The sequence below is a fragment of the Mauremys reevesii genome, linkage group 3, assembly GCF_016161935.1.
Source record: "Mauremys reevesii isolate NIE-2019 linkage group 3, ASM1616193v1, whole genome shotgun sequence".
Lineage (NCBI taxonomy): Eukaryota > Metazoa > Chordata > Testudines > Geoemydidae > Mauremys > Mauremys reevesii.
Window position 1 is genome coordinate 155,840,219 of NC_052625.1, and position 22,072 is coordinate 155,862,290.

A 22,072-nucleotide genomic window follows, 5' to 3' on the forward strand; every position below is an offset into this window, starting at 1 on the left:
CTGAGCTATCCCTCCCCTCCAGAAGCATTGCCAAGTGTGAGATACTAGTTTACCACAAGAGATATCCTCTCCTGCCCAACAAAAGAAGGCCTATAGACACCAAGCAAACCATTATGGAACATCAATGGACAAAAGACGCTGTTGATTGCTCCCCCCCACACCCACGAAGAGGGGATGTGAACATAACCATCCCATCACCCCATCGCAGTTTGAACTCTGAAGGAAGGGAATAAAACTCCCTGACCAGAAGGAACTATATCACTATGCTACTTGGAATTTGGAAAGGGCAATATTTCTAAGGTTAAGCAAGGATCCCTAAGCTGCTCAGCTTTGGTTAGCCCTGAAGGACATATAAAGCTTGCATATGACAGCAGCTTCTATTGCTATTTGGATCCTAAGACTGTAACTCATTTGTTTGTATATGTTTACCTGTTTTAACCTTGTAAATAACTCTATTTCTTTTTCCTAGTTAATAAACCTTTAGTTAGTTTATTAAAGGATTGGCTTCAGGCATTGTCTTTGGTGTAAGAACTAGGGTGCACTTGACCTGGGGTAAGTCACTGATCCTTTGGGACTGGAAGTAACCGGAATTTTATAGTGATTTTGGTGCAAGCTACCATCTATTACAAAGGCAGGTTTTCTTGGGTGGAAAGATAGCCAGAGTGGCCAAGGTAGACTGTCTGTGACTCCATCTTAAGGCTAATACAGTGCTTGATTCTTGGTTGGTGAAATCTAATTATGAAACACACAACCAGTTTAGGGTTTATGCCCTGATTTGTAACAGTCTGCCTGGAGGTTGGCACTCATATTCATGAGCCACTCCAGACAGCTTGATAGTAGTCATTGCAAATTATGGCAACAAGATGAAATACTCAAAACTGCCTTATAGTCTGGGTCATTTCAAACGCATTAATACTCCATGCCCTAGATGAAGTGATACTTCAGAGATAATTACAGCACCTAATAGGTTGAGTCCAGGTTGATGACATCTTTCATATGTTCTGAATGTTATTTTATTATATTGTCTCAGTCTTCACCACTGGCATTATGAATGCTGTACAGCTGCTCTAACAAGTCTTTTAAAAAGTAAATCAAAACAAAATTTTGAATACACACACACACACACACACACACACACACACAGAAGTACTGAAAACCTAAGTAACCAAATTTTAAATGATTTTGTTTTATAATGACAACTGATGTTTAGGTTTTATCAATAGTATTTGCTGAGACTGATTACTATCATACTACAATGTGCACAATAAGGTCTATGGGCAAATGAAAAATTAGTAGAAATATTGTCAACAAAATCAACATTTATCCAGTGAATTAAGCAATTCATTATATATATATATATACGCACACACAATTTAGCTTTATATATATATATATAAAATTAATAATTTTAGTGTGTGCGTATATATATACGCACACACTAAAATTATTAATTATAATGTCTCAAACTGATATATATATATATATATATATACACACATACATTATATATATACACAATGTGTATATATATATATAAAATTAATATATATACACACAGATTATATATATATATATAAATAATGTATGTGCGTACATATATATATATATATCAATTTGAGACATTATACATTATACACACATTATATATACATAATATATATATATACACTAAAATTATACAGTATACACAATATTCAAATAGCAATTTGAGACATTATTAATAATATATACGTACACTAAAATTATTAATTATCATGTCTCAAATTGCTATTTGAATCCTTGTGTATACTGGCAGGCTTCTAGTATATGCATAGCATAACATGGACTACTTTTTGGATTTTATTTAGGATTTAAGCTTTATGTTCAGGTTGTGAGAGATGAGAAAGTAGAAGATTCACTACTCACACATTCACTTTGAAATAGACTAGTAAACTAGACAATAGATGACCAAACACCAAAATACAAGTTTAGAAGAGGATCCCAATCTTATAGACAGCAGGTATAAAGTACATACTTGCATGTTTTGATTTTCAAATATTTGATAAAAGAAATTCCTATTTCTTACCTACATTTCCAGTCATTAGGTATGAATTCTGAAAGTCCATCATCCCCATTCCAACAATGTGTATAAAATCTTCAATCACCTGCATTAGCTCCACTGATCCTGGATAGATCTAATAAATGAAGGTCAGATACACAATAACTGCAAGACCTTCACAAACTCTGTATCATTCACATAAAATACTAACCAAGTACAATAAAATGAGCTGGGACATTCAACAGCTAAATTATACTCATCATGTTTTAATGTCAAAAGTTTTATGTTACAGCAAAACAATATGTTTTAGTCTTCAATGCATCATTCATCTCCAGGTGAGCAGACACGATCTCTCACAATATCATTCAAAATCAGCTTTGCCCAAGAACTGTGGTATGTTTGGCCATAAATTTAATGCACTTAACAGAAAAAGATTCAAATTCTTTGCTCTCCACAGCCCTCAGTAACGGTTATTGTATTTCAGAGTAATATTCCAGAAACAAATATTGACCAAATTTTGCCTTCAAATCTGTGAAGGCACCCTCCAACAATGTTGATAGGAGTTGTGTATGTATATGAAGGCTAAATTTGGCCCCTAGTTCTTTGCAGATTGTTATCATCTTTGTTGCTTTGAAACAGTGTTTAACTATAAAATGTATTCTTGAATCTGTGTGTATTCATTTTTAACATTATTATTAGTGCTAGCACAGAGATAAAGTAGTAAACTAAAGGCATCCATATTGATCTCTCCAACAGCAGAATTGCACCCTTATATAATTGCCAAATGGTAAATGGCTAGTCCATTTACAAGAAAACATATTTCATTTTAATGGTCCTGAGAGGGCATTAGGACAAAAAATATGTATTCATTATTCAATAGTGTCAAGAGATTAGAACCTGTTACATTTATTAAGACATTTTGTGGATAAACTGATATCTTTTACAACATATACATCAGTAAATCATTGAAAGGATTACTGTCTGTGTCATGAACAAGGGATAATTTCCTGTAAAATAAACATTTATTTATTTTTAAAAAATGGATATCCTGCTACACACAATACATTTTTTGTCCTTAAACATAAGGGATGGTCAAAATACAAAATGTAAATGATATTCACTGTATACTGTTCTGCATTTGGGAATACAGCCACTCTCTTTTTTAATATGCATGTGTTGCTTTTGGAGACGAAAAGTCCTAACATCCATACTGTTCCTTCCTATGGTTTGATGTGTCTAGCTCCAGAGCCTCTCAGACCAAGGTGGCCAATTGCATGCTCTGTTCTGTAGTCTATGCCGGCCCCTATATTAAAGATTTGGGCAGCAACAACCTACTTTCTTTTACACTAATTAATTGTGGTGTTCAAGATCCTGGCAAGGTGCAAACGCTGCCCTGAGTGATGCAGATTTAAAATTTATTTTTCTAATGACTTCTTGTAAGGTAACAAATGTTTTAGTATCAATTTTATCCACACACCAAACAAGCAGTACATGTTCCTGGACTGAGTAAGAAGGCTGCATTTCATTCAAAAGTGTCTGTTGTCAATATTTACTACAGTTAGAATTTCACAGTAAATAACTGCAGGAGAAACCATTGAGACATATGTGTTACATCGGTGCTCTATATCTGTGCATATGTAAAGTATGTAGTTAATACATAAAGTGCCAGTAAATGGCGATAAAGAATATGTAGCATAATTTCTGAGTTTTGCAGGTCCAATAAAAAATTATTGTTGTAGACTGCAAATGGTGTCCTCTATGAAGCAGGGCCACCCAGAGGATTCAGGGGGCCTGGGGTCTTTGGCGGCGGGAGGCCCCTGCTTCGGCGGTAATTCGGCGGTGGGTGGAAGGACCCCCCAATGCCGAATTGCCGCCAAAGACCTGGAGCGGAAGAAGTTCACGGGGCCTGGGCCCCGCAAGAGTTTTCCAGGGCCCCTGGAGCGAGTGAAGGACCCCGCTCCAGGGGCCCGAAAACTCTTGTGGGGGCCCCTGCAGGGCCCGGGGCCTGGGGCAAATTGCCCCACTTGCCCTGCACCCCCCCCCCCCGGGCGGCCCTGCTATGAAGCACTTTACATCAGCTCTTAACAAAAGGCATGTATTAAAGTGGGTGATGTATATTTGTATTCTATATAATCCATAATTAATGGTTTCTGATGCTGGCAATTAATGTAGAAAATGGATGTTGAGCTGCTGCATCTGTATTCTGATAGAAAGTCAGCAATTTATTGATAGTGAATGAGGCTTTCTTTCTACCAGAAAGAAGAATGCAGAGCACAATCTCAGGGATCCAAAGTAGCGTACAAATGCAGTTTGCTCAAAACAAATCATCGTATGCAAGCTGGCAGGAAAAAATGGTGAAAATTCCCTTGGTTTGCAAATCTTAATGCTGTAGTCTTTAGAAAGAACACAGAATCATATTGCTTAGCGCTGGAAAAAGAATTCTCTCTCTAGCACTTTCAGCTAGTTAATGCTCTTTATACTAAGTGAAATATTCATCTCATATAATGAAATATGCATGCGTTTTTCATGATTATTTGCTGTGATCAGCTTAGTATAAGAACTTTAAAATACTTTTGCACAGGATTTATTAGTTTCAGATGCTTTTGTTTCTGTCTCATAAAATATTATTTTATTTTTAATTGTACCGTAGCACGTTTTCATTCCATAAAAAGGACAAATTAATGAATATTTGATGAAAAGAAAAATAAAACTACACTAAACCTGAAATAAGGACTCAGCACTGCCTCAAAAACAAACAAATAAATTAGGGCAGTTGATTAATTGCAGTTAACTCACACGATTAACTCAAAAAATTAATTACCATTAAAAATAATCATGATTAATCGCACTGTTAAACAATAGAATACCAACTGAAATTTATTAACTATGTTTGGATATTTTTCTACTTTATCCAGTATATCGATTGCAATTACAACACAGAATATAAAGTGTACAGTGCTCACTTTGTATTATTTTTATTGCAAATATTTGCACTGTAAAAATGATAAACAAAACAAATAGTATTTTTCAATTCACCACATAAAAGTACTGTAGTGTAATCTCTTTATCATGTAAGTGGAATCAAATGTAGTGTATTTTTTTTTGTTACATAACTGAACTCAAAAACAAAAAAATTTAAAACTTTAGAGCCTACTAGTCCACTCAGTCCTACTTCTTCTTCAGCCAATTGCTAAGAGAAACAAGTTTGTTTATATTTACAGGAGATAATGCTGCCCACTTCTTAATTACAATGTCACCTGAAAGTGAGAACAGGCATTCACATGGCACTGTTGTAGTTGACGTTGCAAGATATTTACATGCCAGATGCACTAAAGATTCATATGCCTCTTCATGCTTCAGCCGTCCTTCCAGAGGAGATGCTTCCATGCTTATGATGCTTGTTAAAAAAAAATGTGTTCATTAAATTTGTGACTGAACTCCTTGGGGGAGAATTGTATGTCTCCTACTCTGTTTTACTCACATTCTGCCATATAGTTCATGTTATAGCAGTCTTGGATGATGACCCAGCACATGTTCATTTTAAGAACACTTTCTCTGCAGATTTGACAAAATGCAAAGAAGGTACCATTGTGAGATTTCTAAAGATAGCTAGAGCACTCTACATTTAAGATGTAGATTTAAGAATCTGAAGTGCCTTCCAAAATCTGAGAGGGATTTGATATGGAGCATGCTTTCAGGAGTCTTAAAAGAGCAACATTCTGATGCGGAAACTACAGAACCTAAACCACCAAAAAAGAAAATCAACCTTCTGCTGGTAGCATCTGACTCAGATGATAAAAATTAACATGCATTGGTCTGCACTGCAATAGATTGTTATTGAACAGAACCCATCATCAGCATGGACGCATGTCCTCTGGAATGGTGGTTGAAGAATCAAGAGACATGAATTTTTAGCGCATCTGGCATGTAAATATCTTGCGACGGAGGCTACAACAGTGCCACGGAAACACCTTTCAGGTGACATTGTAAACCAGAAGCAGGCAACATTATCTCCTACAAATGTGAACAAACTTGTTTGTCTGAGCGATTGGCTGAACAAGAGGTAAGACTAATTGGACTTGTAGACTCTAAAGTTTTACATTGTTTTATTTTTGAATGCAGTTATTTTTTGTACATAATTCTACATTTGTGAGTTCAACTGTCATGATAAAGAGATTGCATTACAGTACTTGTATTAGGTGAATTGTAAAATACTATTTATTTTGTTTTTTACAGTGCAAATATTTGTAATAAAAATGAATATAAAAAGTGAGCAGTGTACACATTGTATTCTGTATTGTAATTGAAATCAATATATTTCAAAATGTAGAAAACATCCAAAAATATTGGAATAAATGGTATTTTGTTATTGTTTAATAGCATGAACAATTGAGTGATTAATCACAATTATTTTTTTAATCCCTTGATAGCCCTAAATAAATATATAAATAATTAGGACAGGATTTGGGAGTACTACAGAGCATATTTAGGGCAAAATGTAAAACTCCACTTTGGTAATTTTTTAAACTAAATAGCAACAGAGGCAAATCTTACCTGCTGTGCGTCTTCCCATTTCTCTTTGTTCTCTTCATCAAGCAGATTACTAACTATTTGAAAGAAGTTCTGCAAAATTGAAATAAAAAAAATCAAAGTAAAATGAAATTCAGGAATGTAACAAATGCTCATGTCATTAAGTTATAATTAAGAATGATTTTGTACTGTTGTGACAGAGGTGCATTGGCACTTCACCACTCTGTGTCAGCAACTCTTGTCAGTTGTACATACCTCGTACATCTGTGGAAGGTGCTGACTGAGGAAAAGTCAGCCATAGCTGGGAAGAAGGAAGATTGTGAGAGAAACCATTTTGAACAAAGCCTATACTTTGTTAGATTAAGTTTTAGACTTTATATGAGTGTTTTCACTCTGATTTGCTTCCTTTGACTTGGCATCACTTAACGTATGTCCTATTGTTAATATTTTTGTTTTAATTTTTACTATAAACCAGCTCAGTGCTGTTTTTAAAGGGAAGGGTGTAGTTACCCCTGTTAAGTTAATAAGCTGTGATGTACTTTTATTTCTTTAGGGGAACAAACAAACCTTATTATTTCTCTAAACTGGCCAGGACAGGGCCGGACATGGCACATGGTTTGGGGGAAATTCATGATGGGTGTGTTTTGGGATCACTTTGGTGGTTGTAACCAAGGCTAGTGGAAGCCAAATAGGGGCTGTAGACGTCAGAGCTACCGAGCCAGGACTGTCTAATACTGAGACACTTCAGGGTGTGACCTGGATACTTGTAGGCTGGTTTTGAGCATCCCAAGCTGGGAGCTAAAGCAGCAAAGCATTTTAAGGCACCTAGAGTTGCAGGGCAAGTGGTGACACAACCTCTTACTGGTCTGGATTGTACCCCAAACCCCATAACAATTGTCATTACTAATGCACGTTTGTAGTCTGTTTCCTGCCACCAGTATAACAGATCAACCAGACACTACAATAAAACAAAGAAAAGTGGAATCCACTTTGCCAGAGAGGCTTAGACTATGAAATTATTGTGTCCAGCCATTTAGTCATGGGCTCAGTATTATCAGTTTAGGGAATAAAAACTAATCGAAATCTTTTCAATATCCATACTTAACCTATTGGTCTCTCCAATTTTTCCTGCATCTCTGCATTTTCTGGTTTCAGTCACCACAAGATTGAAAACATAATGAAATACTTTCACCCAGGCTAGTTGTATTTCCATTCCAGCTAAAACCTGGAAGTACTGGGAATTTCAGAAGAAAACAGCCATATTTCCAGAACCAAACCATTCAGGTTTGCTCATCACCCATTTATACTAACAAGGATTCCACCTCACTTGTCATGGAATTTTTCCATTAGACAGATAAGTTTGGGAAACAGAAAAAATAAAATAGACAAAATATCTTTATCACTATAAAGTAATGAATGTACCAATGGAAAATATTTCCCAAACAAAGGGTTAGAAAATAATGCAGTGGCATTATTTTATACTTACACAGTGCAAGATTTCACTTTGGATACAATATGGGCCTAAAAACGTTACAAGAGTCCTTGCACCAAAGCAAAAGCTACATTGACTGAGGAAGAATTTTGCTTGAGGATTTTTGGACTGGGTTCTTTGTGGTACACAGGATAAGGCAGAATTTGGTGAATCAATTTTACTTTTGATAAATATTGTCCAACACTAAGGCCAAGCCAGTATATCCACTCTTTCAGCATCAGCACCAGCATTAATACTGTCTTTAAAATAATGCAATAAGTGAATTTAGTCTTTGCATTCACACAACAGTTTAACTGTACTGGTATAGTTGAAGTGGTACAATGCTACTAGTGTGGAGACACTTACAGTTGTACTAGTATAGTTGTCTCCATAGTAGGGGGTTGTGTGTGTGTGTGTGTGTGTGTGTGTGTGTGAGAGAGAGAGAGAGAGAGAGGCACCAAACCAAAAAATCAATTATTCTCTCAGCTCTACTCCTGAGTATAATGCAATGATTGTGAGATATGGGCCAATATTTACTGGGAAGTACTTTGACAGTAAGTCACGATATTCTTTTCACTTGTTTTTATCTACGTTTGAATGGAGGTCTCTGGCAGTAAAATATCGTAATAGGTTGCCTTTAGGGGCTTTGAAGCAGTCACTTCATCCAGAAACTGGTAAAGGAGACTAGGTTTAATTCAGTCTCCTTAGGCAGGGAAAGCTTAATAAATTTCCTTTTGAATGCAATAATGTCACAAAAGGATTAATGATGTTTCATGTCCCCCTCTTGAGAACATGTGGTCCAATGGCATTTTTGGAATAGGGGGGTTATGTGGTTGTGGGATGAAACAGAGTGCTGTGTACTAAGCAGAAGTTCTGGTTGTGAGAGTACCTGGAAAAATACAGAGCAAGAGGGTATTATTATTAGGATAGGGTAGAAGTGCCTGGTCCAAAGCCTCTTCCAAAGGCAACTGCCTGTGCGCCATTTTTAAGCCCCTACTTGTTTCAGAAAACAAGACTTGTGGACATTTTGAAAATAAACAAATCACACTAAAAATACCTGACTCGGTGTCATCAATTTCTGCTCCAAATGGGAAACTGACCTGGGAGGCCTCAAAACTCTTAACAGAATGGTAACAATAAATAAACTAACAGGCAATCTATGATCACTCTCTAACTAGGTGTGCCAGCTGCTTTTCAAAAAAGTAGATGTCTTTTTAGGAGGATTAAACAGAAAATATATAATTGTCTCTAGCTGTTACTTTCTATATTTGGTTGCCGTATGTATTGAATGTCTGTAAGCAAATCATGTGAATGACACCTAAAGTCACAACCATCCTTAACAGCATCAGCTTTTAAAGCATACTTTAAAAAAATCAATTTAATTCGTGTTTCTCAGACCTTTCTTTTTTAATTCCATCAGCTGCATCCCCCTCACCCCCCACTTTTACCTACAATATATTTTGTCTGGAAGAGTTACATTTTTTTGTGCAGACCCTGTTCAGCTCAAATCTGTATCCGTTCTCTTGCACTCATACAATTTTGTCTGCAGTCTGTTAATTATCTAATGATTTTTGTATTCATTTATAAAAGATTCCTGTAGCTGCCATTAACTTCAGTTAGAGTAATGGGTACTCAGAAGCTCTGAAAAACAGATCATGAGTGACTTACTCAAGGTCACAAAGGAAGTCACTTCAGAAATTGGATTAAGGATCATATGCTCTCCTTTCTCCTGCACCGTTAGTTTTAACCCCCCCTGAAAGGGATGGTGTGAAGCATAATTAAGTAGCATTTTTTAAATGATATTTACTGTGAGTACAAAGTATTAAGGATAGATAGTGACAGAGGTGAAAACAGAACTAGTTGTTCCTGGCTCCCAGCTCTCTAGTCAATGCATTAACTACACCAGTGATAGTCAGACAGAGGCTTGTGAGCTGCAAGTGGCTCTTTAATGTGTCTTCTGCAGCTTTTTGCAGCACATTATATTAAAGATATTGAACAATCTGGACGCTTTTATTGTTATTAACCAATTAAGTGACCAACTTATTTTCTGTGAGAATTATATTTATAATTATTATTTATAATATATATATTATTCTCACAGAAACATATAAAATTAAATATTTCCCATCATAATGTTTAAATAGTACTGTAGTAAATGAAACAGTGAATTCACACTACTGTGGGTCTTTTGAGTAATGCTGATCGCTAATTTGGGTCCTGAACCACTGAGGTCTGAATATCACTGAATTACACCATGCTCCCACTTCAGAATATTCCCATGCTCCATAAAAATATTGCACGAGATTTTGTGAATAAATTTGATTTTTAAGAATTTTTCAGTACCAAAATTCTCATGACTGGAAATATCAAAATTTGGGGAATATAAAACTGCACAAAATTAGGGAAAACATTTTCACAAAATAAAATGTACACCAATTTAACCCGACTCTCTAACAACATATGATCTTGGGAGAATGGGAGGAGGAATGCACTGAAAACACTTGTTTTCCTCCATAGTCTCACACTGCCCCAAGGGAGGAAGCTAATAATGCCATTTACAATGTGAGAATTACATTGCCAATAATTTACATTGCTAATAATGATTCAGCAAAGCACTTACATATGTGCTTTAGGGCTTTGCTGAACTGGTACAAAAGAGACTTTAAAAAATGACATAACTGAAGGCATGGTCATTCTCCCATTGAAGTCAGTGGCAAAAATTCCATTGGCTTCAGTGATACAAAATTGGATGATAAGAATGCATAAGGGAGGGAACATTGGGGATCAATGCAGTAATGAAAACATAGAAGCAAAATGGTCTCAGGGATTGATCCAGTGCCCACTGAAATCAGCAGGAATCTGTTCACTGACTTTAATGGGTCCTGGATATGACCGTCGGTATTTATCTATTCAAGCACTTAGAGTATCCATTCACATTCAGCACTCCATCGTGAGGACTATAAATACAATAATCCATCATAAAATATACTCTGAAAATTAAATGTCAAGTAATTTAACCTACAAAATTCTTTCCAAAGGAGATTCTTCATCTCTAAGAGTTTTCCTCTTTCAGTTCTCAAGATATGTAAAAGGATGCAAGGCTCACATGGACATTGCCAAATATCTTTACATTTCAGAAAGGTTAATTAAGGACCATGCAAACAGATTTTCATGTCAAAAATGCCCATAGAGATTTGTTGGTCTTTCTTTCTTTCTTTCTTTCTTTCTTTCTTTCTTATGCCTTATTAGCACAATGTAAGACACCTACAAGCCATATCATTTTTCAGTTAACATATGTTTTATATCCAAAACTAGTCTAGTATCTAGGAATCATATTTTTCCCCAACCAAATTCATATTCTGGATGCTAAATAATGTTCTTTTTCCTTTTTAAATAACAAACATTTTAATTTGCCACATCTCACTTGAATAGGAAGGTATTAGATTCCTATATATTCTATAACTGAATCTCTATATATAGATATAGGCCCAGTCCTTGACTTCATGGAAGTTTTGGGAATTCATTAATGCAAGTTTGGGCTCTTAGATCTTAGTCCCAGTGGATATTTTATATACTTGTGTATCTTTCCCTTGTGTAAAATCCATATTAGGGACCAAATTATGTGCTGACTTACACCACGAACACTACCACTGGCTTCAGTACCATTGCACAAGATTTAGGTCAGCAAAGTATTTTTCCCCGCATGTCACAGTTCATATCTAAAATGATAAATGGCTACACTACAGAAAATGAAGAGTGCCTGGAAAATCTACAGTGTTAAAGGTGTCCTGTCTATGGAAGGAAGAGGTTGCTAGAATCACTTGTCAAAAATATTACAGCACTTGTACAATATTACCTTTCAATATTTGTGAGACTCTGTGTCACCTTAAACATCTGGTCTCTCTCTCTCTCTCTCTCTTTGAAAAGAGTGCTGTGTATTTGTAGTGCTCTCTTTTCATGTTCTTGAGTCTTGTGGTTTATGTCATGCTTACTTTGTAACGGGTTGTTGTAAGTTATTTTATAATATGCATACTCTTCACTCCTGCTTTAGATATATCTGTGTCTCTTTATTGGCAGAGACTGAATGTTTATGCAGGTGTCTTTTCTTTAAAAAGTTTTGAAAAGAATGCATATACATTTTAAATTTAAAATAAATGTGCATAAAGTATGGGTGCATTCATAAATATAAATGGGCTTGTCTACAGGCTGGCCTGATTTTCATTTGCAGTTAGTTCTTTTTATACCAGGCTGGCAGTGTACATAAGAACAGCCATACTGGGTCAGACCAAAGGTCCATCTAGCCCAGTGGCCAATACCAGGTGCCCCAGAGGGAATGAACAGAACAGGTAATCATCAAGTGATACAGCAAGTGTAAAAGGAACTTAGAGTGGGAGAAAATCACATTTACACTGCCAGGATGGTGTAAAGGAGAATTAGGCCCTTTAGATATAGATAGATTAATATCTATAATATATTTAGAAATCTATAGATAGTTAAGACCATTGATGCTTATTAATCACAATTAATGCATTGACTAACTTACAGTATTAACCTAACATTTTTATAGCACTTGTAATGAAGAGACCTAGGTGATATACAATAATTAACAAAGGGACTTGGGTGATATACAATAATTATTAAATACATACAGTGTTCATGCCCAAATTAACTCAAATAATTCTGTCCTGTCAAAAGTATATGAATATAATTTGAAGTGTAATATTTCAACATTGTAGCCATATTATGCATGGCTCTTCTTGTGGATGTGCAAGAAAGAGAATCTCCCAGCACCTCAAAGCAGCAGTAGGAAACAATTGTGATCCCTGCACTCACTGCTGTACAGAGACTCCTCCCTCTATGCACTATTTATAAATATTACTAATATTTATGGCATCTTGCTACTACTATTTTTACTCATGATTATTTTAACTACCGGTACTTCTCTTTATAATAAAACTAACTATTTATTAATAGTAGCATTTGTTAGGTTTTTGGTGAGAATATGTAATCAGGCTTATAGATTATCAGCCTAGAATCAAGGTCTGATTTAACATATAGGTTCTATTTGCCCATAAGTCATGAGTATGAAACAAGTGACAAGAATATTGAGCTTCCTGAGTCAAGTTACAATGCATCTGTTTTTACTCTATTTCCATCCTTTTCTGTGCCCCATAAATAGCAGCTGTGGAAGCTGAGGTGCATGGAGATTTTCAGACTGCAGATACCAGTAGCGTGTAATTTAAACAGAAGAGCTGGTTGATAAGAACATAAGAACGGCCATACTGGGTCAGTCCAAAGGTCCATCTAGCCCAGTAACATGTCTTCTGACAGTGGCCAATACCAGGTGCCCCAGAGGGAATGAACAGAACTGGTAAACATCAAATAATCCATCCCCTGTCGCTCATTTCCAGCTTCTGGCAAACAGAGAGTAAGGAAATCATCCCTTCCCATTGATGGACTTATCCTCCATGAACGGATCTAGTTCTTTTTTGAACCCTGTTATAGTCTTGGTTTTCACAACATCCTCTGGGAAGGAGTTCCACAGGTTGACTGTGCGTTGTGTGAAAAAAATACTTCCTTTTGTTTGTTTTAAACCTGCTGCCTATTAATTTCATTTGGTAACCCCTAGTTCTTGTGTTATGAGAAGGAGTATATAACACTTCCTTATTTACATTCTCCACACCACTCATGATTTTATAGACCTCTATCATATCCCCTCTTAGTCATTTCTTTTCCAAGCTGAAAAGTCCCAGTCTTATTAATCTCTCGTCATATGGCAGCTGCTCTATACACCTAATCATTTTGTTGCCCTTTTCTGAACCTTTCTCAATTCAAATTCTTTTTTTTGAGATGGGATGACCACATCTGCACACAGTATTCAAGATGTGGGCATGCCATGGATTTATATAGAGGCAGTATGATATTTTCTGTCTTATTAGCTATCCCTTTCTTAATGATTCTCAACATTGTTTGCTTTTTTGACTGCCGCTGCACATGGAGTGGATGTTTTCAGAGAACAATCCACAATGACTCGAAGATCTCTTTCTTGAGTGGTAACAGCTAATTTAGACCCCATCATTTTATATGATTATGTTTTCCAATGTGCATTACTTTGCATTTATCAATATTGAATTTCATCTGCCATTTTGTTGCCCAGTCACCCGGTTTTGTGAGATCCTTTTGTAGCTCTTTGTGATGTGATTTTGCTGTTTAAATTGTGAAATATGAAATGAGCACCAAGAATCTGATAGGCCTACCAATATTTCTGCCATTCCCTAGGTCACAACACACAAAGTATACATATCAAAAGGCATTTTGCAGGGCACAGATATAAGGAGAGACAGTGACTGACAGGGGACTAAATTCTGAACGGGTGGTAAACAATCTAGTGGTCCAGTCCCATGAGGTGCTGGATGTTCTTGTGGAGCTGAGCTCCCTCATTTTCTATCACTGCTTAGATATGACAGTGATGGCCTCTATAGAAAACTCTACTATAGAGAGACCCAAATTCTGAAGTCCTTAATTTTCATTCACTCCAACTGCAGTCAGTTTCAGACAACTATGTTTTTTTAATTTAAATTAATTCCTTTCAAATATTTTCTTGCTGTCTGCAATTCTTCAGTCCAATCTGTCTGCTTTGAGCCACTCTAGGGGTTTAAAGCTGCTGTAAATCCTATTATATGGCTAGGGTAGGATTTCCTTCCCCCAAACCTCCAAACAAGATGTATCCCTGGGTAGCATGGAGGCTCCAGAGTCATCTCCGCTTTTGCATCTCACCATAGGGGACATGTCCTGGGGAAATGGAGGAGGGGAGGCAATCCTAGGCCCTCTTGATTTCTGGCTACAGCAATGGCTCCTTGGGATCATGCGCAACCAGGCATAAATTAAAACAACTGTCAGACTGTTGTAACTTACACAGGGGACAAGCCTCATTCGTAGCCAGTCACAGGATTAGAAGATTGTAGAGCTGGTTAATAGCCTCACCTCTTCAAGTCTGGCAGAGCATAGTTCAACTAGACCTAGGTTACTTCTCGCTAATGTTCTAAAATGCTGTTTTATATTAATGCACATTATTTACAACCTTAATTCTGTCTTATTATTTTTTTCTTTTAGGGATAACAACACGGTTACCATCATTTTAGTTCTAATGTTCATTCAGAATATATTTTCTAACCATCTCCATGCTAACAAAAAACCCTAGCTGCTCGGGCTTCTTTTGCCATTCATGAATATACTGTCAGTTTCACTCATTGATCCAGGATCCTGTTCAATGTTATTTAAACTGTCTCCTGCATGCTTAGTCTTCTTTCTGATGCTGTGTACAAAACACCCCAATTGTTAGCAAAAGTTTGAAATATGCAGAGAATAACTTTTATATAATTAATAACTTGGCACCTGAGTTGCATATTTAAAAAGGGCTGTGATACTTTTGCTATATTGTCTGACTAAACAAGCAGCTCATTCTCTACTACATTGGAAGCAGTGGCATTTTAGTTTGCACAAATAAATATATTGAAGTCTTCCAATTTTATCCCATTTCTCTGGTGTGACGCTGTATGATTGAAACATGACCATTTATATCTTTAATATTGCCAAGACAATTGCAACAAATCTTGTACAAAGTAAATGACGTAAGGTGCAAATAGAAAAGTTATGATCTGCTGAGTATGATTATCCTCTTTATGTGCATATATCATTTTTGTATCTGAAGTTATGAATATTGACTATATACCTGTATTTCAAATGTGTTTGCTCCTGGTATAACACCCATAGAGTAATTTACATCCAGCCTGGCTAGCAGATTGTGAACGAACTATTCAAGCTGATGACCCATTGAAGAATATTTAACTTTCACAATGAACCATAGAAAAACTTGTCCCCGCCCGGTGAGCCGTCCTGTGGATGCCTTAGCCCAGGGTTTCTGAAACAGGGGTCACCGCTTGTGTAGGGAAAGCCCCTGGTGGGCCGGGCCGGTGTCTCTACCTGCCCTGTCTGTGGGTCCAGCCAATAGCAGCTCCCACTGGCCACGGATTGCTGCTCTGGGCCATTGGGAGCTGCTGGAAGCAGCGCAGGCCGAGGGACGTACTGGCTGCTGCTTCCAGCAGCTCCCATTGGCCTGGAGCAGCGATCCGCGGCCAGTGGGAGCCGCGATCGGCCGGACCCGCGGACGGGGCAGGTAAACACACGGGCCCGGCCTGCCAGGGGCTTTCTCTACACAAGTGGTGACCCCTGTTTGAGAAACCCTGCCTTAGCCAGAATATGGGTAATGTCTATGCCCATTAGTCATTGAAGCATGCGAGATCATGTGACTTGCTTGTGTGACCCTGTACTACATCTTGTGCCTGTAATTTCCCACAACCTGAGAGCATTCCTTCCACATGGGAGAAGGTATAAAAAACCCTGGAAGCATTTCCATTTTGCCTCTTTCCTTCTCTGATCTCTGGACTATTGGTTTACACGAAAAGGAGCATTCCAATCAATGGATCTTCTAATCTTTTGGAAGTTACCAGAGACTTTACAAGCCAACAGTCTGTAATATCACTGCTATAAATCTGATCCAAGAACTTTGCAATGAGTGTATGTTTTTGTTTTCCTAGTGTTTGTTTTCCTCTTTCTTTTCTCTTATAAATAAACCTTTAGATCAGGGGTCAGCAACCTCTGGCACGCGGCTCGCCAGGGTAAGCACCCTGGTGGGCTGGGCCAGTTTGTTTACCTGCCACATTGGCAGGTTCAGCGGATCGCGGCTCCCACTGGCCGCGGTTCACTGTCCCAGGCCAATGGGAGCGGTGGGAAGCGGCGCGGGAGAGGGATGTGCTGGCCGCGATAGGCCAAACCTGCATCCGACAAAGTGGGTATTCGCCCATGAAAGCTCATGCTCCAATATGTCTGTTAGTCTATAAGGTGCCACAGGACTCTTTGCTGCTTTTATAGGAGTTAGGCATCCAACTCCCACTGAAATTCAATTTTATATCTCCTAATTGAAATATATTTGCAACATGAACTATAGTTTAGCATTAGTTTTTTCACATTTACTCCTCTGGTCTGCGCCCTCAGAATTTCTCTATGTTTCTAAAGGAAAAACAAATAAACAAACAAAAATTAGTTTCTCCTGGCTGTGTCTACCTCATTGCCTCATTGATATCAGCACAAATTTTGCCATTGATATTAATGGAAACAAAATCAAGTTCTTACTAATTTAGCTGAGCTGAGTGTAACCCCATCTGCTAAGTCCATAAACAGAAACCACTTATATCAAGCAGTTTCTCAAGGCTGTTTCTACCAAAAGTTTTTGTAGTCTCTGTGAGCCTTGGAGAGGCTACTTTGGGGCTATTGGACTGATGACAGTATGAATGATTTGTAGCAAAATAACTCCTTGTTTAAGCAGTCAACCTTTCAAAAAATACTTAAAGCCACTACTGCCTTTCATGAAAGAAAGACAGATTAAAAATGGAATTTCCAGTCCAAACTGTTTTTGAGACATGTGCTATTTTTTTCCTTACAAATTAAAAAAAATTATCATTTTCTACACTCTACATTTTAATAACACTCTGTTCAATTCACCTCAAATTGGGATGCATATTTTTCCAGAGGATGAGGGCCACACACAAGAAATCGTAGAGACTGTTTTATTTTGAGCAAAGAGGTTTGTGTATGTGGGAGAGAAAGAGAAAAAGACAGAAAATTGGGAGTATAATGGAAAGCTGGATAAAAGCTTAACTCTGGAGAAATTACTGTCTTTCTAAAAGAGATCATACATTTTCAATTATATTTGCATACACACACATATATGTATGCTTTACATTCATCACATCGTGATTATTTTATGAATTATCACAGAACCCTCCATTTAATAAGTGATATACTGCCTGTACACTGTTTTTTCTTAATATCTTCCTTTAAGTAAATCTGCACTCTGAAAAAAGTGCATGTAAAATTCCCTGATGAAGCAAAAAACAATACCTGATATGGGAGTCCTGCCGAACTTTTATTATTAAGGACTTTATATACTGATACAGGCAGCACATTATGCTGAAGTAAACACTGTGGCCCATGGAACAGGAAGAGTTAATCTAATATGCAAAATACAAAGTTCACATCAAATGCACTATACATCACTCCTGTGCTCTTTTAATGAGCTTTAATTATTTGAATTGCAGAAGCAATGGCAGAATGACTTAAGTATCTAAACATCCTGGGTAGATTTTCAAATGAAAGGAACTAGAATAAACAATGCTGCAGAACTGTTTGATCTAAAAAATAATAATAATAAAAATACCACCACTGAGAATGGAAAGTTACTAGAATAATAATTATAAAAAAGACTTTTGTACTTTTGACACACTATGTTGTTCTCCGACATATGTTCACTTAAATGTAGCTGAGTCCTTTTGCCCTGTTACACTTCACCCTATTCACAATTAATATTTACTGTGCTTCTATTATACCTTCTGAGCAGATTTAACTTGCTCTTGGAGCAAATAGATGATGCTGAACATTGACTAAAATACAGCAGCTGAATCATTACCCTTTTCTACAGAATTTCTCTTACCTGGACACCATCAGATGCAGGGATATAACTTGCCCTTTTAAATGTGTCTGTCACATTTCTGAGAATTTCCACAGAAATCAGAAGATCCCCTGCATAAAAGTTTTTCCTCTGAGTTAAATCCAACAGTGTTTTGGTCACCTGGGACATTCCATCACCAGCCAGCATCCTCTGTCCTTTGGCAAGATGCTCTTTAATCTGTGCCAATGAGAAGAGTGAAATAAATATCAGAACCTACTTTACTGCATTTAAAAATGTCTCAACCACAATAAACATCATATAATCCAAAATCCTTAGGAACTTCAAGAATCCCACTTCTCTAACAACCAATATATTTTGTATTAAGGATGAGACGAAATAACGTTAGAACAGGATAAAATAAGAAGTATGTGATTTCTCACTGATCATTAGATCGTTTAGTTTGACCTCCTTTAGATCACAGGCCATTACATTTCACACCGTTACCCCTGCATTGAGCCCAAAGACTTCTCAGTGCCTACTGGCCACAGTATGATCATGTATTTCCAGGTTTTTTTTCCAGAGCAGCAGCTGTAGAGCCATTGTGCCTGATTCAGAGACAATGGTTCAGGAACCATGTGGGAACAAGGGCCAAAGCAGCCCTTTAAAAGCTTGCCCTGGTCTTTAAAACCTTGCAGTACATGCTATCAGCCTTGCCAGCCCAGCTTGGTTGACCAATGTGGAAACAAAAGCAAGGACATGGACCTGTCGTTGACCATCCTGTCCCCTTTAAGGGCACTAACATTATTAGAGGTGCAATCCCAGAACAAACTTTGTGCTCAATAATTTAAAAAACTGGAACTGTGAATAGCTCCTGTGCAGCAATCAAGGAGAGGGGGCTTATTTTGCCTGCTCACCCCCTGCAGATCTGTGCAGGGCCAGCGAAAAATGTAGCCCATAGTGTGCATAGCGATGGAAGAATATGTCGATCCTTGGTTGGAAGCTGCACTTGTGGATTTCAATTATTTCTAAAGTCAACTCAATATTTAAGTAAGATGTGCAGCATACCACAAAGAGGGATGTCATAAGGCCAGCATGTGCTGAAAAAGAATGCAGCAGTTTTAAGAAACCTGCTTTTTGTACCTTATGAAAGTGCAAGTTCCTCTGAATCCAAGATAAGTTGAAAAAAGATAAAGTAGCCCAGACAGACCTTCACTCTATCCAAGATAGCTACAGAGGCAACTTAAAAGCTAGCAACCAAACTGACTGACACCACCTCTGAAAATGTACTTTCAATTGCTTTTTATCTTGGCCTGATTACTGACATCCAAAGGAAAGAAAACTGATGTAATGCAATGTGATGGTGGCATGGAATGACGGGAATAAATGTACCCTACATTACCTTCCACTGCCACTCTTTGTTTTGTTGTTTTAATTTCAAAGAAGGGGAAAAAAATGTAGCAAAAAATGTAGTACATGAAAAAAATCAACAATGTTTTAAGGAAAGTGATATATAAAATGCAAGTACATTCTGACACACAAAATTTAAATATTATTCACACTATAGTATAGTATCATTTGGGCTACCTCCTTAAATGCTGTGGAGATACACTAGATACACTCGACATAGCTGGGTGTTGGGTGCGCAAACGTGGTCGACTCTAAGCCACTTTGTGGCTTTCCAATTCTGGAACGAAACCCCAGCATAACTTAAAAATCAGCCTCAAGCTGCTCCATGTTATGCTCAGCTGCCCACTGCTCCCAGGGACCTTTCCAGTATCAGGAAAACAAACATATATATATAGAGAGAGACCTATCTCCTAGAACAGACATTGAGTGATTGGTCATTGAGTCTAGCCCACTGCCTTCACTAGCAGGACCAAGTACTGATTTTGCCCCAGATCCCAAGTGGTCCCCTTAAGGATTGGGCTCACAACCCTGGGTTTAGCAGGCTAATGCTCAAACCACTGAGCTATCCCTGACAAAACCCCAGGAGTCCTCTGGGTATAGAGGCAGCTCTAAACCAGCCAGGGATTGCCCCTATTTTGGGGGGCAGAGGAATGCTCAATGGTTTTCATCTCCCAGGTTATCAGCTGCTGCAGGCAGAACAGGGTGAGGATCTGATTCTATATGTTAACTACAAGAATTAGGGGATAAAAGCATTATTATTCAGTTTCAACAAACAAGTATTAGTAATATTAATGTAGGCAAATGAATTCTTTAGACAAATGTTTCAGAAGAATGCCTCCTTCAGTGTACAGAAAACTGCAAAGGGTAATTAGGCGAGAAACTTGTTTACAGAATTCATTTTCTTCAGTTTCTATCAGACTTAAGAGAGGGTATTTAAAGTGAGCTTGTAAGAAAACAAACAGTATGAAATGGGCATGAGAGAGGATAGAAGCTCTTGTGATTTAGGCACTGGACTGGGGGGTTGAATAGACCTGGCTTCAATTCCTGTCGATACCACAGACTTTCTAGGTAACCTGGAGCGAGTCATTTCATCTCTCTATCCTTCAGTTCCTTGTCTCTAATCTTGGGATAATTAAACTTCTTTCCCCCATTGGGGTGACGTGAAATACATCCATTAAGGTTACAAATGCAATGGTGATGGGAACCATATAAGCATCCAGACAGATACTTGCACATGTTGGGAGAGACCATTCCTGCACTGGCCAAAACCACTGGGGAGGGAAAGTGATTCACGTGTGCAAGACAAAAAATATGTAATAGAGATACTGTTCTATCCCTCAGTTTGTTTGCTACTGGCTGTCTTAGCTGCACATCTATAAGTTCACGATAACTGCCTTTCAACAAAACAAACACTGTGAACCCAAACACAGATTCAAGACTCCTTGTCTCTGGCCACATGTCTTCCTTTCCCTTTTTTATATTCCATGACACACACACTTGAGAAGCAGCAGAACTCAAAGTCAGAATTTGTAAGTTCTGTTCTTGACTGTGCTCCTGACTCTATGGCCATGGGCAAGTTACTTAACTTCTTTGTACTCCCGCATCCCCACTGGTAAAACAAAGATAATACCTATCTACATAACTGAGAGATGGGGGCTCCAATATTAATTAGCTAGAGTTAAACTGGACTGCATGCGTGTGTAAGAGAGTAAGAACCTTGCTTACATCTCTACCTGGGCTACCTAGACATGGTTACTTCTTTTTGGAAACAGACAAAGAGTGAGTGGGAAGGGTGGTAAATGGGGGGAGCCTTGTCTCTAGCCCTCCTATGTCTGTGTGGAGGTGGTTTGGTACCACTATATGCTGATATAAAATATTACTACCCCAGGAGAAAGGGAAAGCAGAGAGGAAATTGTGGCCACAGCTCCTTCATGGAATGCTCCTACTGTAGGGCCTAACAAGAGGCACTATGGCTGTATCCTTGTGACAAATTGAGCCCTTGTGACAAAATCTAGCAGTGGCTACCAGCTGCCTAACGATATTATGTTTTTTGTCGGCTTTGCAACAGAGGAGAGTTTTAAGGAGGGATTTGAAAGAAGATGGTGAGGTGGCTTTGAGG

General features: G+C 37.7%; 1 protein-coding gene across 10 annotated transcripts in view; it reads right to left on the reverse strand.

The window, feature by feature from the left end:
- Positions 1-22,072, reverse strand: part of ADGRB3 (adhesion G protein-coupled receptor B3) — a 626,613-nt gene that overhangs the window by 281,197 nt on the left and 323,344 nt on the right. For all 10 annotated transcript variants that reach the window (XM_039531243.1, XM_039531244.1, XM_039531245.1 and 7 more), the window contains 3 exons: positions 18,589-18,783; positions 6,593-6,661; positions 2,066-2,174 (listed from right to left, as the gene is read on the reverse strand). In XM_039531243.1, coding sequence (XP_039387177.1) covers positions 2,066-2,174; positions 6,593-6,661; positions 18,589-18,783 — 373 coding nt within the window. The remainder of the gene's footprint in view (positions 1-2,065; positions 2,175-6,592; positions 6,662-18,588; positions 18,784-22,072) is intronic.